The 17,738-nt window shown below is 37.3% G+C and overlaps 1 protein-coding gene across 1 annotated transcript in view; it reads right to left on the reverse strand.

Annotated features, from left to right (window-relative positions):
• The window catches only part of LOC139740703 (uncharacterized), an 86,685-nt gene extending 69,606 nt beyond the window's left edge, over nt 1-17,079 (reverse strand). Inside the window, exons 1-2 of the mRNA XM_071651271.1 lie at nt 16,815-17,079; nt 13,846-13,937 (exon numbers count right to left, since the gene is read on the reverse strand). Of these exons, the coding sequence (XP_071507372.1) occupies nt 13,846-13,937; nt 16,815-16,925 (203 nt within the window). The 5' untranslated portion in view covers nt 16,926-17,079. The remainder of the gene's footprint in view (nt 1-13,845; nt 13,938-16,814) is intronic.
• Nucleotides 17,080-17,738: the final 659 nt, after the last annotated feature.

Below are 17,738 nucleotides of genomic sequence, written 5' to 3' on the forward strand. Positions count from 1 at the left end.
TGAAAATGTATGTGTAGTATTTGTGACTATTGGCATCCCTTCTGTAGCTAGCCAGTTTTCTTCCCGTTACCTTGCCTGTTTATTTCAAGCTATTCTGAAGACAATAGAATACTGTATCACAGAATGTCTAAATGAATCTGCATGATACAATGTATCTGCCCAAGATATGGGCTCATGTCAGTACTTGTATAAACATCACACATCTCTCAAGGTAAACATCACAAATAAGCATTACACAACAAAATGGTTGAGTAACCAACCATAAAAATGATACACACAATTGACACAACCCTCCCCCTCAAAAAAAAAAAAAGGACAAAATTTTGCTGCTTTTCAGCTGCGGGCACCAAATACAAGGGAGAAGTCATCTAACCTGTTGGTGTTGATATGGAAACATGTTGATCTTTGATCTGCAGCAAAGAGTAAAGTGAGTAGCTAGGAAACCTAATTCCACTGTAACAGACAGTTGGTGATTTATAGCAAAAATAACGATGCATATATACACTGATTCACTGAGCTGTATTTCCTGTCCCACAATCAGACTATCCACAGTCAAATATTTTATAAGGCAAATCCTGTGATTTGCCTTATAAGATACTTTTCCCCCTTTTAGTCACTGTGAATTGAACTGGATCCAGTGAACCAAAAAGGTCTTAATTTCCTGCATGTTTGTGTGAAATTGGTCAAACTTTCAATGATTCGTATCTATCATGCTAAAAAAGAATTCATCTTGGCAATATTCAGTTCTTAACTATTAATTGGTTGGAGCCGTAGCATTGCAAACATGTTCATTCATGCTTGTAGTATAGAGGTGTGTGTAAATGTATAGTATATACCTGTACATTGCGTTCTGCAGTGCGAAAATGCTGGGAATCAAAACTTATTTTTGTTGTTAACTTGTAACCTAAAGACAGAAGGTCTATATTGACAGTCTCACCATGAAACCAGGTCCCTTGGTGACACACACTGCCTGCTTACTTCCTATATTGACTGTTTGAACAGAGAGAGGGTAAGAGTCAAAGCTATAATGTGGTGGAGATAAATAGCCTATCAAAACAAGGTGGCCACCATTAGAAACTCACTGACCTCAACCACTCTTGACACTGTGGTGTGAGAGTAGGAACACACATTTATTGGTAAGTCGGTAAAGAAGAAAGGAGACTGGTGTGAAAGTCAGTGACAAGCTCTGATTGCATTCTATACAGACCAATCTAAAAGAAAAGATGCCAGAATGAAAAATGCAATATATGTAATTAATGGCCGTACAAATCCCTACTGAAACTGAACTTCAGAGAGGGTCGCTTGGTCTGATTTAAGTGCAATTCCCACTTTGATGACACAACTGCATGGAATTCCTCTAAAAGCCTAACCCATGATGGTCTAGCATTAGAGCTATAGTACAGCAAGCTTCAAGAGTGGTTTACACCATGCCATGTAGAAACACAAGCACTGTCATACAAACACAGTTCAATATCATATTGTGCACCATGTGAAATTGATTGGTAGGCAGCACCACTGGGAGTCAGGTCCACAATGATTTCCAAATGCTCACAAAGATATTGATGTTGTACTTTACACTATTCTCACATCAAGTGTGTTAAGTCTGACCGTGGTTTCATGCAGTATGTGTAAATGTGAAACAAATAAAGCATACAACTGAAAAAATGTTCGCACATTTGCATTACCCTCATTTGATGCCATGTCTGTGGGATTGTCAAGAGTATGAATTACTCCAATTACTGGATAGAGGAAATATTCAATCAGCAGCAATAATTCTAGTGCATAACATCATCCTGAGGGAACAGCATTCTGTTTTTGCATGACTGTGACATTGAGGCTTATAATACTTATATTCGGATGGTGCTTTAAAATAAATGTAAAACTATCCCTTCCCACATAAATTTGTCAAGATGGATATCCCAGATCACTTGTGACAATATGGTGAAAAGGAACAGAGAGAGAGAGAGACTCATATGCAGCAAATGTGACAGCAAGACATGTCAGGTACAAAGAAAAAAATGTGATACAAAGATGAAAATGAGGAGAGAGTGAAAAATACAGACTGAAATAAAGAGAGGTACATAGAGAGAGAGATGGAAAGAATAGAGGGATAGAGGGAGAGAGGAAGGGGTAAAAAGATGGAAGAGAGAAGAGAGAGAGAGGGAGGGGAAGGAGGGAGGAAGAGAGGGAGAGAGAGCAAGAGTCAAGTGGAAGGACAGAGTGCACAGAAATACCAGAGCCGTGAGGAATATAAACAACACCAAAATTTAGCCATCACGATGGCCTTGATCATGCTACCAAGAGGAAATACTTCGCAGAAAGGCTAATCACTACATTGAAGTTAGGAGTTCTCTTTGCCCTGTTCTCTAAATTTCCAAAGTCTCTGTCTGAAGATGACATCTGTAGTAGTATTTGTGAGTAATGGTATTTAATTAACAGCACTATCAATCAAATCTGAGGTCACTTCATCTCTCAGTTTCCAGATGAAAACTTGGGAGCATCATCCCAGTGTGTGTCTTTAAATGCTCATAGTATTATGAGTCACACAAGCAAAACAAATATCATGCGTGCTACAGCTGGGCAATTCCACGGTAAATGGGTAGTTTTATGCACTCTAGACATAGAGCAATTTTATTTGAATATATTTGTTTTAATCATCTTTTTTTGTTTATTTCGTGAATAAATGTGGCAAGGTGAAATAAAATATTCAACCTCGTTGAGTCTTTTTGTCATTTTTTTGTGATGTGCTGGTTTGTTTGTTTTTATTTAATATTGTTGATAATGTGCAAATTTGAAATAAAAATTGACATAAATTGTAACTTGTATAAAATAAATTTTCTTCGAAGACACGCACCCTGGATGGATTATAATTCAAAATTTATCGCCAATGCACCGAGAAATCATTTTCTTGCTCGCCCTGAACGATTACACGAGTTTTGAGAGAGTGGAAAGCAAGCTGGACCAAAAAGGTCGGCGTTCTGTCCTACTTCAGTTACGTACGTTCGGCCTCAATTTCGTTTGGTTTCCAGGCGTCAGAGTGCAGTTATTTTGTGTTAAATACACTTTGCTGACCACAGTTTCAAGTTAGGTTTCACTAATTCAACAGAAAATTAAATCAAATATTTAATATCCGTATTCAAAGTTACCAAATTCAATTTTCTGTCCACGCCGCGAACGTACGTAACTGCTAGTTGAGACACTCCAGAGTCGTTCGATTTAACACGGAAACGCCGACACTACCCTGAAGTTAGACATCTGCTTTCGGTTTCGCGCCATAAGCATAGCTGTCTTTTCAGAACATTTAGTTATCTAGCTTCAGCTTCCGTTTCTAATTCTGTCCAGTATGTTACGTGCGTTCAGTGGGTACGCTCCGCTTGGTGGGACGCACGAACGGTGGACAGAATCTACAATCGGTCTTCGTTACGTGTGTTCGCACGCGCGTAAACTCAGACAGATCGTTCCCATGTCTTGCTTACCTCCTTGTTTCGCGCCGTTCTGTCCGAGGTTGCGTATCGTTCGCATGAAATTTCCCGTGTTATGTCTGCATTGCGTACAATCCAGCATCGACTGCTCAGATCTGAATATGACGGAGGTGATTACGACTCTCACTGACAAAAGGTAAATTTTGCATTCTAGAGTAGAATCTTCCGTATTTTTAGGATTAATGGCCCTGCTGGCATTATTAGAAATTCTTTTGAGATTCTCTGTATGCTAGCTTTCACTACTCGTTTTCGAGTTCACACGGACGATAACTGAGCCAAGTCCCACATGTGTTATTTTTTGTTAGTAAATTCTTCGTTGCTTCCAGCTTCAAATAATCTTTCTTTTCATCTTTTCGTAATATTTTTTCCTCAAAATAAAACCAAACTGACAGTGACAGAACAGCAATGATCGAAAGCTAAGCCAAGAGTGGTACTTAGAATGGCTGAATATACAAGTTTAACTCCACTGTCCATCGTGAGCTGACGCACTGTAACCGTGTTAACGTTAACTCGCTATTCAGTTTACGAAACGTAAACGAGTGTAACTGTAACATTTTAATATTGAATTTCGAAAGCCAGGCTAGCGCTACGCTAGTGACATGAGTCCTAAGTGCAAGTGTAACCACACGATATCGTTTGTGTATGTAGACACCCATGATCAAACAAGTTTCGAAAAGAAAATTTACCAGGCCTACATCGGGATTTGACTTGATTTATTTCTGCCTAAGCAAAGTGCAAACTCGACTTCTAACGTTGTTAATGTTGTCCTTCAGCCACATGAGCTCATGGATTGCAGTTCTCTCATGATATGATTTATTTATTTAGATTCTATTTCTATGTTTTGATGTAGACTAGACAACTAGCAACTGTTATGTGAGAAGCTGTGCTGCCCTGTTCTGCACCTTTTAGTGGTGATTCAATCTGTGTTGTGAGTGACCAGAGCGTCCCTTCGATCATCATGCTGGTGCCCAGCCTGTCTGCTTACCAGTGTTACGGTGAGGTGTATATACATATTTTTGTGATTTTGCGGGAGGGCTCGTTGGAGCTAAGTGACCCTGAATCAATGTACAATATGTCCATAACACCCTGTCTTTTGTGGCCTGGACAGTTATCTGTGCAGAGCCTCATTCCAGCTGTCGCACCATCCACCATGTTCTCTCTTTGCTGGCCTGTGTCGTGTCCTAAAAACGATCCCTGTCATGAAATCAGCCCCAAATCTTTCTGCTCTAATAAATGTATGACATGACCAAAGTTCCGCAACTTCACTTTGCAGAAATTCTGCGATGTTATGTTTATTTACAGAACTATTTTGTATTTATTTAATGAAGATTATAAATTTGTATTGCATACATGAATTAATGACCACTAAGCAAATTGTGTAGGAGATATTAAATCTCTTTCTACAGTGGAAAACAAACATTACAAGTAACAGTAATACCTTTCAAAGAAGCCATGACCTCCATATTTTTAATGCGATGCTATTATGTATTGTAAATATTTTATTTGTAGATGTCATAGAACTGGTACATAACTAGTCTTCATTTTGTTGTCTTCCATGATATTTTGGTCCATTGTCATGTAGCCACATGTGTGCATATTTGGGGTTTTCTTCTGATACGATTATCACTATAGAAGCTGCGTGGCCCTGTTCTACAGCTTGCAGTGGAGATTTTCTGAGTGCCCAGAGCATCCCTTCATCATGACTAGCCTGTCTGCTTTTCAGTGATAAGGTGTGAATGCATATTTTCATTTCATTATGTAATCTTCCTTTTTTTTTTGTCCAAAAAGGCTGCTACATTGGCACTCTTAAATATATTAAGGGTGCATAATATATATATATATATATATTTTTTTTTTTTTCAGACCATGACAAAAATAAAGAAGTTCCTTTTATGTACAGGACTATTTCTTATTCATTTTTAAAGTATATAAATTTATAGTGCATACATGAATAAATGATTGCAGAGCAGTTTGTGTAGGATGTTTGTAGGAGATATTGAATTGCTTTCTACAGTGTGAAACAAACAGTGATTGTTACCCTTCAAAGATAGAAGCCATGGCCTCCATATTTTTTGACACTATGGCATATTCTTCTTTATTATAAAGATTTTATCATAGATATCTTTTTGAATGATTATGTACAATTGTAGTTAGCCCTCCTTTTGTTGTTTTTGGTAATATCTTTATCCGTTGTCGTGTAGCCATATCTGTGGTTATCAGGGTTTTCACCAGATGTTATTATCATTTTATTTATAGAAGCTGCATTGCCGTGTTCTACAGCTTTTGATGGAAATTTTTTAAATCTCTTGAGTGCCCAGAGCATCTCTTCATCACGCCAAGCATGTTTGCTTTCCAGTGATAAGGTATGTACAATGTATGCATATTTTCATGAAGTTGCAATCAATTCTTGGTATCGCCAGTGCGCAAAAAACTTCTGTGCATGCTGAAGAGCTCTGTCACAGATACACTTTGGGATTCTTTTGTGCCCTTGTTCTCTTCTGGTTGTCTCACGCTAAGTAGAGGTCACAGTTCCCATATGATTCAATGGAGTTAATTGTCTGCTTTTCCATTGCCATCCCTTTTTTCTTGGTTAAAATTCAGCTTAAAAGAGTTGGAAGTTTTTAAGTTTTACTGATTTGCGGTCACTAGAGTCCTGGTTCACTACTGCAAGGCTTCAATGTGCTGGTCACATGATGGAAAGCGAAGAAATCTTCAACAAAAATACCTCTGGATAAAGATAGAGCATGATCTGAGTGCATGAGCAGCCAAAACCAGGTCAAGTTTGTCCTGTAAGCTATCTCATAATGCATCTAGAACACTGCTCTCCGCACGGCAACTAGGTATTGGCGATACCAAGAATTACACCTATCCTTCTTTTTTTTTAAACTTTGGCCAGGAAAGGTTGCTAGGTGGGTTGATAGATTGGAGGTCAACTTTTATTTTTCTATGACAAACATACATTGCTTTTATGTACAGAAGTATTCTTTATTTATTTCCCAAAATCTATAAATATTGCATACATTACTAAATAATCAAACAGAAAAGAAATTCAAGAGGGCAAACATTGTGCAGAGGTGTTGATACTCAATTGCTGTCTGCAGCAAAAAATAAATATTACACATTACCTTTCGAAGATAGCGATAACTCACGGCCTCCTCCAAATTTCTATAATCCTATACAAGTGTATTCAAAACTTATTGGAAATGTTTTATTATTAGATGTCTTTGAATGAAGATTGTTAGATAAAACACAGCTCTTCTAATTGGATGGCTACACATACTTTTGTTTCTACAGTAACAGTTTTTTTTTTCTAAAATTCCATTTTTTTTTTTAAATAAGAGTCTACTGTATTTGTAGTTTGTGTATTTTATTGCTTGGTTTATGGAATAACTATGCAGCAAAATGTTTAACTATGATTATTTCAATTGCGGGTGACATGTACATGGCTTTTGAATAATCTTTTATCTGCACTCAGTATGTAGGAATATTCCAAACTTTCAAAAATTGTGATAAAATGAACTCAATATATGTATTTGTTGATTATGTATGTATAATTTTTTTTTTTTTTGACAGGTAAAAGACATCCTGGATGATGACTTGATGGGGAAACCAAGGCATGGAGTTTTCAAGTGGTCGTTCAAAGATGACATCTCCAGAGAATCTACAAACAATATCCTGTGCAGAATGCCTGATCCCATTCTCTTGGAGGAGCAAAGCACCACAAGACAGCAGTTGTTGTTTTTCCTTCAAGTTGTAAACCATATCAGATATGACTTGAGCTTTTAATTTTTTGCAAGATACAATGTAATAAGAAACCACTTATGAAATTTTTATGAGCATACAATTCTACAAGGAATTCAAAGTTTAGCTTATGAAACATGGTCTTCAAATGGCTGAGGTATGAAACCACAAAGTAAACCAATGTTATTGAAATAGAAGATCTGGGTTTCAACTTTTATGAGGATCACTTTGTTCAACTTTCTTTTTGGATATATCAGCCTTTTCAAAACTGATTTTCACTTAAGTAAACTTTCAATGCCTTTAAAGGACAAGTTCACCTTCATAAACATAAGGATTGAGAAAATGCAACAATATTAGTAGAACACATCAGTGAAAGTTTGAGGAAAATTGCACAATCGATGCAAAAGTTATGAATTTTCTAAATTTTTGTGTTGGAACCGCTGGATGAGGAGACTACTACAGCTTGTGAGTCATATGCGTACAACAGTATAAAGAAAATGTAAAAGAAAATTCAACATATTTTCACTTTTTTGGCATAATAAAAGTGCACTTGACTTGCCTCTTTCTAAAGGCAGGCGGAATAATATTACCCATAACATTTGTCGGTAACGAGTCAGGGGAATGTGTACTTTTTTCAAAAGATGGAATTTTGTGAAATTCTCTTTATATTTTCCTTATATTGTTGTACGCATGTGACATCTAAGTTATTCATACACTGCAGTAGTCTTCTCATCCAGCGGGTACTGCACAAAAACTTCAAAAATTCATAACTTTTGAACGGATTGTCTGATTTTCCTCAAACTTTCAATGATGTGTTCTACTAATATTGCTACATTCTCTCAATCCTTATGTTTATGAAGGTGAACTTGTCCTTTAAGAGAACCTACCTGGTATATGCTATTTCAAAAAGTTAAAAGCTGAGCCATCACCTAAATCAATACTTACCATCCCTTTTGTTGTAAAGCAAGATATAAACAGGGATACAACTGAATAAAAAAAGTTGTTACATTAGCTGCTTTGTTTCTTACTGTGGCTGATGAACATTAAGGCGATACAAGAACGAACAATGTCAATTTTTATTGTGTTCAGAGCCTGTATGTTGATTGAGTTTGGAATATGATGACTGAAATTCCAGGATGGGCCTTATACACCATTTGAATGCATATGTATCGAATGGGCGGGCACATAAAAAGGGTGGGGGGTTTTTTTGTGCGTGTGTTTTTTTTTTTTTTGGTCTAATTTACAAATCAACTCATAGATTGTAAAGTTAAGAGTTCTCTGACAGTACCTGAACATTTCGGAAAGTGTTATTCTTCGAAAACAGTTGATGGCACATTAACTTTTTTATGTTTCTTACTGTGACTGATTTACATTAAAGGTCCAGTTTACCTTTGGGAGCAGTGATTTGAAATATGTTCAAGATATCACATTTGATGCATATGTGTCGGTCTGTTGTATCACAATATCCTACCATTTAAAATGTTTGCAATAAAGCCGAAAGTATAAGGAGATATCAGTATTATTCTTGATAAACCATATGTTTCTTAACTATGGCTGATGGACATTAAGGCGATAGAAGAGTGAACAATGCAAGTTTAATTCTTGTTTATGGAGCCTGTATGAGCCTAGATACACCATACTGCATTGAAATGGCAGGCAAAGAAAAGGGCGCTTTCAAATTCATGGAATTTTTCTGTCAAGATGTTTTCATTGCTGTCAGGCAGAAGCTCTGTGGTCTAGTGGAGATGACGCCTGTCCGGAGATCAGGGGGTCGTAGGTTCAAATCCTGCTCGAGTATGTACGTCCATGATTTATTAATTTTTTTTCTGCTGTCAGGCAGAAGCTCGATGGTCTAGTGGAGATGACGCCTGTCCGGAGATCAGGGGGTCGTAGGTTCAAATCCTGCTCGAGTATGTACGTCCATGATTTTTTATATCATGGCTACTATAGAAACACTGAACAATTCAGAAAGTGTCATTCTTTGTGTATTGATTTCCTATTAGGATTATTTCCTTAATGAATGTTACAACTATTCATTTTTAAATGAATGTAAATTGAAATGAACAGATTTAACTGTTGCACTATCAAATGACAGTTTCTTTTCACATTGAAATCAGCTACATGTATTGGTACATTAACTGCTTTATGTTTCTGACTGTGGCTGATGGACATTAAATGCAATAGAAAAATGAACAATGCAAGTTTTAATTCTTGTTTCCAGAGCCTGTGTGTTGATTGAGTTTGGGATGTGATGACTGAAATTCTAGTTAATTCCTTATAAACTGTATCTTAACATTTGTATGTAATTTTGTATCAGTAAAAAAACAAATCACTTTAGTTTTAAATTTGGACAGGCAATATACAATCCACTTGATTTACATGTATGTGTATATAGGAATATCAATTCAAGGTGTAATGGACACGAAATGGTAACTGCTGACCCAATGACAACAGCAAAATGCTCCTTTGCATACAATATTTCAATATTTCAGCCTTTGTATATACTGCACATTGCGGTTTAAAATGAACTACACAATATACTGGAGAATGGGAGTGTATTGTATACCTTGGAAATTAAAAAACTGTAGAGTTCAAGTTTCTGTCCTACTCTTGTGTTACATACGTTCACCACTAATGCAGTGATACATGTCATATCATGTACTTTGGAATTTCAAGAAACTCCATGCCAATGAAGCTTTGGCTTTTCCTCACACACACATGCACCCATACAGATATTGAATATGACAACAGTTTGCCCGATTATGGAGGAACTTAGTACAAACATGATCTCACCTTTCGGATATGATGCACAAATTTTCAGGCATTAATCATGAATGCACACTTCAAAATGACACAAATAATGAATGTTTTCACAAATATGGACACCCTAAATTGTTCTTATCATAATGTATCAGCACAATAAATAGTGTCAGATGATTTCAAATCAATATTTGTATTCTTTGTATGAGGAATCCATCATTCCAATATTTCTGTCCTACTCTATGTGTTACACGCGTTCGCCCCATAGCTATTACACATGTCTTACTTACATACCCACTCAAGCTCTATTTGAATACAAAGTTATCTTTTCCTACTTAAAAATATTTAATATAGGTATTAGGCAACCAAACTCTGAAATATGGATACTCTGAAGACAATTTTAATTTTTCATGTTTTTGCAACCTAAAACTACCCATTTACTGTGGAAATGCCCAGCTGTATAGGCCTACACAATTGCCATACACTTCATGATCCCATATAATGATCATACACACTATCATTTTAAAGAGAGATTCTCTCTTTTGCTACACCTGTACATAGGCTTACAGGAGAAATCCAGTCCAAATCACCTATAAGTTAGTCTGATAAAAATGAGTAAAATCTTACGAGTCCAATGGTAAAAATTTGACTGAAATCAGATGAAAAATAAGGAAGTTATGACATTTTGAAGTTTTGCTCCAATATTTTGCTCCAAACATTCTATGGAATTAAAGAAGTCGAGAGAATATTCACATTCCTAATGTTCAAAATATGCCTCCAGTAGTTTGAAGTGAATTTCAACACATACTTCGAGTCATCTTACAGAAAAAAATACAACTTTGAATCACCTGCACTAGACTAGAGAGCAATATAATTCAGCTACTAACAATATAAAACTTTAAAGAACCCTGCCTTCTCCACAAACACGCACCCATGGACGCACTACATATTTATATGCATGAGACATTTTGCTCGTCATTGTATGCTACCTTTAACCTTCCCAGAAGCAGTAACTCATGTCCCCAAGATTACGCACTTCACTTATGACAGGAAAGTGTCCTACATGTCCTTCTGTATACACAAACAAAACAACCAAGGCAGGGTAGAACCAGATGAATTATACACCAGCTGCTCCCAATCTGACTACTATCCAACCTCTTGTCATATGGCTTTAAATAGTACACATAAGAAATTCTGACTTGTTGCACCATATGGAAGAGAGAGGGGTGGGGGATGGGGAGGGAGAGCAACCTACACATTGTAGGGTGAATGATAGTGCTGTTTGGCAGCTCAGAAGTTCATTGGGTAGGCCCTATCTAAATGAGCAATCAATGAAATGAGATACAGCGTTATACATTGTATAGAGAGACTGATTAAACACAGATTTATAAAGAGGGAGATTATCAAATATGGGGGGGGGGGGGGGGGAAATGAGGGAGAAACTCAACTGGAGTATTAAGGAACTGGTGTACAATGTGACTGGTGACAAGTGGATTAAGATTTACTAATTAACAACCCAATGAACAAACAAAGCTTGCATTACAACATCTCATGTAAGCACAAACACTTATGAGCATAGAAAATGCATACCATCAATTACTATTAAATATTAAATGATGAAGATGAATTACCACAAAATACATAGTAGGCCTACTTATACCCATATCTTTCATATGGTGCAAATTATCTCTGTTCTATTGGTTGACAGTGAAAATCATGAAAAACAAAGCCCAACAAAATATCATATTGCTCCAAACACTTGAAATTGAAGCACTGAATGCAGGTCAGACCTACATGCTCTGTATGACTACTGAAAATACATGAAGAAATAGGTCACATGGCGAAAGATGAGGGAAATGGAAGGCATTCTTTTTTTTTTCTTTTTAACTGTGAGAGCAGAAGGAAACAGAAAAATATCACATGCATGGCAGGACAGAGTGTTCGCTTTGACCATCTGTGAAAGCTACAGAGCTGCTCACATTGCTTGACCACAGTCAGACAGACTGAATACTTGGTTCAATGAAGTTGTCGTACAAAGTACCAGTAGTTTACATGCATACATCCCAAGTGGTAATCAATGCATATTGATGAATAGAGATTGAGCTGTGAGATGACACTCTTGACTGCACAAGTGACAAAGACATTGAAAGACCATAGAGCTACTAACGTCAGTCGCTCCTTGGAAAGACCCAGGACACTGTCATGTACAACTATAATACGACAATCCTTGAAACCTAACAACAAACATAATAATGGCCTCATACACATTCCACAGTAACCAGGAGTGTGTGTGGTGTTTTTCTTTGGTACAGTTGGAAAGTTAAAACTTAAGTAACTATCATAGTCAACCTGGTGACAGCTATGGCCATTGCTGACTGGGGACACCCATTTAAAATGCTTTGAACAACACATTTTAACACAGTTTGTGCACTTAACATACAATGTATTGTCATGGTGTAGAGGTGTAGGCTCCTACATTTGTGACTGATTCAAACAACAGCAAGCTACAATTGGTTTCCTCTAGACAATGTAAGATCTGAATTACTAGTAGTGTACTGTCTCTATTATTTTCACAAGGGTTAAATTTTTGCGAATTTCGCAAATTATAGCTGGACCAGGATAGCGAATTTAACAGCATGTGAAAATGTCTCCATGCACTAGGGTAATAGTGCATAATACGTTAGCATTGGCATCTATTTGCGGAAACAACATCTCGCTAAAATAACATCGTATGAGTTGATACAGTAATTCATCATGACATTATTGAATGAAAATGCAAGAATAAGCAGTGATTTACGATTTAATAGGAAGAAAACATGTGTGCAGCGCATCCTTGGTACGGAAGTATACCGTACATATCCTGAGCATGAAGTTATTCAAATTGAATATTTTAATATGCATTTAAATGATGTTGTTATCATTATGATAAAATGATGCCAGTTATTGAAATAATATGCATTAAGAAATAAAATCAAATTACAGAAATGATACTGTTTGAACTAATTCCTTAAAGCAAAAGCTGATACTAGTAGAATGTGAACATGGCTGGCCAAATTTAGATGAACATATTTGTCCTCTTCATATGTACTGTTAACTGAATGGGTGTTACAGATGTGGACCTAGCTGTGATTTCATTTTCCATGGGTCACTGCAATATAATAACTCTAGCAGGCAAGTAATACCACCTACTTACTGGCATTACACATTCCAAATTGCACAGGAGTTCACTGTTGTTGATTGCCAAGGTAGAGGGTGGAGTGATTCTGCAGTACAGTGATGACAAGTCCTCAGATTTTCCAGAGTGACTCTTATTGACTGTCAGGACAATTTTGGATCATGGGGAGATGTTGTGCTTTGTAGACATTGTGTATGTGTGAAATGCAATCTCCTGCACTCACAGTACCAAAGTACCTCAGGGAATATGCTGATGATTGTACTTCTATCACATTGTCAAACAACAAACAAACAAAACGTGACAGATTCTGTTATCCAGTATCATCTTTCTCTAATGTTTCAAGTATTAAATTTTCATTTTAATATGGCAGTTTCTCCTAGAACAGGTGATGGAAAATGAATATGAAATCTAAACAAATGGAAATATGCTGCCAAAGTGTCACAAGATAGAGACACGATGCTGGAATTCCCTTTTGATAACCCAAGATGAAGTGATTTTCCAACATGAATGACTAGACTACATTTAATTATGACCAGTTTTGTTATGTTACTTATGATATAAAATCACAAGAATGTGCTAACTCAATATAATCTTATTTCATTTCATAAATTGAAATAAGATTAAATTGAGTACCGGTATTAAAGATAGTGTTTCTGCAAGAAATGTAACTGACAAATTCTTTCTTACCCAGCAGGATATGCCACATAGCCAGTGTTGGGATCACATGTCAATGCAGAATTGTCCTTGACGGTCAAACCAAGTACCCTGTCCAACGCGACCTGTCATGGAAACATTTATAAAACAATAATCTATAACTTCTATTTATCTTTTATCATACAAGAGAATAAAAAAGAACAGAAATCAATAATCTTGCCATTGCTTTGACTAGATGAATAAAAAATTTCTGATCTTTGCTACAAGAAATCCTCAAGCTACAACTGGACAGGAATGACTCACTATTATAGTCACATCCTGAGTAAAGATCATTCTACATTTTGTGTAGTAGTGAGTACATGTGTGTGTGCGTGTGTGTGTGCGTGTGGGGGGGGGGGGGGGGTGTTCAATGAATACAAATTTTTGTTATTCAGTGTGGTGCATCAATTCACAAACTGACATGACTGTAATCATTATTCAAATTTCTTGTGTGCAATAATTTACCTCCTTTTTGCACTAGTAATAAATTCAATATGAAAAATGCATGCCCATACTGACACAAATGATAAAGAATGTAATGTAAGTCTTAACAGAATTCAGTGAGAAAGACAGAATTGTACCTTACTGGCGACAGGGTACCTATGTTCATGTGGATTTAACCATATCTCTATTTACAAACCATGAGGGAATCAAACTTTACTCTGTTCTAAATTCATGTTCTGACATGTCATTTGCCAAATGTAAGACATGCACTAGACTCATGTAATCCCTGAGCAATAAAATTTTAATCATCCAACAATGTCTATATCATTACTATGTACATGTAATTTATACCATTTTCTGACATACTTCGTTACATGAATTTGAACGAGTTGTGGTCATTCTTGATGTTCAGTTATAAATACATAGGTATAGTATCACACCAGTATTCTTTTTTTCCCCAGATTTATTTCAGATTACGGGTGTTTTATAAACCATTTAGTTAATCTTCCCCACAAGTTTTCATCACATCTATTATCATAATGTACCATAGCTGGAATAGGTCCTACACTAAGCAATTATACACAAGAAGATGGACAGTACAACCTACACCTGACAAGAATAGTTAATTTATCTGCCAATTTATGAAGACTGCCACACGATTTTAGATTGATAAAATACAAATTTTGAAAAATATAAGACTCGAGTACACTTGGAAGAGATGTACAGTGTCAAAGAGGAATGCATTCACTGGCTGAATTGTATTGTACAACTCAAATATAGGGTAGCTGTAGTGTAGGTATTACTCTAACAAACGAAACAAAAAAGAATGATAAAAAAAATTTCACTTCATATTGATGATGGTACTCCTATGCCAATATTCAACATGCAAAAGCAGCACTTACTCAGAAATATGACATCAAGCGCTTTATAAATTTATGTTATACTAGTTATGAAAAGCATAGGTTTTACATGTAGCCTGTGGTTGAATTTTTGACAGCGTTATGGTCAAATTATATGGACGGCTTGCTTTACAAAAATTACAAATATATTTTTTAGATCTAATAATGATTGCACGGAATTCCAGACATTGATACATGACATAAATAAAATAGGCACATTTCGTGTTATGTTGGATTTAGGCCTAGTGTATAGCAAACTGAAAGTAAGTGTGTGCAAAGACTAAGTTCTACTTCTAGTGTTCTACATCTATTTCCAGATCAGTACATTAAATATCTACTACTATTGGAATTGCCTTGATTAAATGTTGAGTTATAAAAGACAAGACGGGCTGAAATTCGTCTTTCCCGTCGTCTGGGGCCCCCAAAAAGGCCAGAAACGGAACAGCCATCAAAAAGTAGGTTGACCATGTGCACAATTTTTTTGAAAATCGAGTGGTTTCTAAGGAAAACTGCTCTAAATCAAGATAACTCGAGTAAATCGACGATAAAGAAAATCAAGCCGATTTTGACGGAACTACTTTAAACCTGATGACGTCATCACAGCTGACATCCTTCTTGCTTCACCTCTTTTTCAACACAAGTCATTCACGATCAATCACACTACACTAGTTTGGCAAAGGCAGCGCGTATACGCGTATTGTCAAGAGACAATTGCGCGCTCAACCGCTATGCCTGTACACTACTATACTAGTAAACATGCGCACGTTTTGTAGACTCAATACGCGCTACCACTGCCAAACGTACGCATAAGCTGTATGTCATATACTTGTGCACTGTATGCTGCATTGAGTCAACATGGTGGGCTGTCAAGCGCACCCACACAGTGCGTACAAGCTAGCACCAGCAATTAGATAAGTCAGGGCTCGACACTAACGGTGGCCCAGTGGCCTGGGGCCACCAAAAACACACGTCGGGCCACCAAAATTTCAGAAATGAAGAATTTGGTGGCCTGATCGGGCCACCAAAAAAGGTTCGATGTATGCCTTTGGGCCACCAAAAATAAAAGTTAGTGTGGAGCCCTGGACAAGTGATTGCTTTGTAGTCTCACCTAAATTTCTATAGTTTTCTATACATGGATACGGACTATCCTCAGCTCTAAAAAACGCGAGTATACATCGTAAATTTAGCGGCAACTCTAACGTTAGACTAGGATCGTAAGAATCTAGAACTACATTATTCGGGGGACACCCCCGAGAACAACGTAAATACCACACTTCTCACCGCACAGATCAAATTTATAAGAAAACACACCTAAACAAACGCAATCGTTGACAAACGAATCACTGACCATATCGCAGATCAGATTGATATTTTAATGGTTGCTATCGGCAAGCGTAATTACGCTCTTTTCAGAGCGATTTGCGCTCTCCATGATTGGCTGCCGGTATTCTGTAATTTAAATTTACCCCATAGAGAATCCCCACCTCAACCAGTACTGCATACTGTACAGCTTGGCTTTATAAATTATAACCTCTATCTGCTCTAACGACTATTTAGACTAGATATCTGCAGTAATGGCCAGTAATTAATGCAGTATCATGCGCAATTTCATGTCCGCACCTTTTTACTGAGCGGTACACCTCCTTTCCTTCTTTTCATGCCCGCTGTTCCACGAACCACACGATTCTTCCGATCCCCAACGGCCAGTGAAGATGGACGCTGATTATTCATGATGACAAATTCTTATTAAATCTATTCTTCCATGTTTGCACAAGAATCTCCGGAGCACAAATGTGACAATGTAATGATAGTTTCATAAATTCCAAGGCTCGCCAGATCAAATCATCCTGCGGCAAATAATGGGACACGTCGTCTTGCAAGTTAAAATGCGCCTCATGTAGATGATAGATCTCTTTCTATGCAGTTTTCTCCCTGAGCTGAGAACAGTGAGCGTGACAGCCTCGCTACTGCTACCCGTGCAGTACCGGGGCGAATCGGCTGCACTCCGCTGGAGAGATACCAGTCACGCTGAATACATCATGCAACGCGACACTTCTCTTCCCTGCTGCTTGCTCAGAAGCTGGCGACGAGCTATTTTATCGGTGTACAAAATAGCAGATTTAGATGAAAAGAAGCCTTAAAAGAAACAAACAAAGGGTATAATCCATTCGTTTTTTCTTCTCTGAAGCATCCCGGTGTGTGCTCTCGTTGTTTTCTATCAGAAGAGCTGAGGGAGGGCGAGCTGTGAAATCAATTCATTTGTGGTGTCGGTCTTCGGTAGACGAATTTTGCCTTCGATCAGCTTGATTGGTTATCGGTTATACGCAGGTCACCAATGGACCAATAACAACAAACTCCGCCCAGATGACCGCGGAAGTTCTTCCTGCCACTACCGGCGTCTGCTGCTCTACGGATCCCGCATTATTCTCCCTACAGCACATTATGCATTACTAGTGGTATGTGGTGCATGATGCAGTTGGGGTCTGGCTACGGTGCTGTGTACTTGTACTGTTGTAGTACGATCCATGCATTATTTACTATGGG

The sequence above is a fragment of the Diadema antillarum genome, unplaced genomic scaffold, assembly GCF_040938485.1.
Source record: "Diadema antillarum isolate AM-2024a unplaced genomic scaffold, OU_Dant_1.0 seq00000876_RagTag, whole genome shotgun sequence".
Classification (NCBI taxonomy): Eukaryota; Metazoa; Echinodermata; class Echinoidea; order Diadematoida; family Diadematidae; genus Diadema; species Diadema antillarum.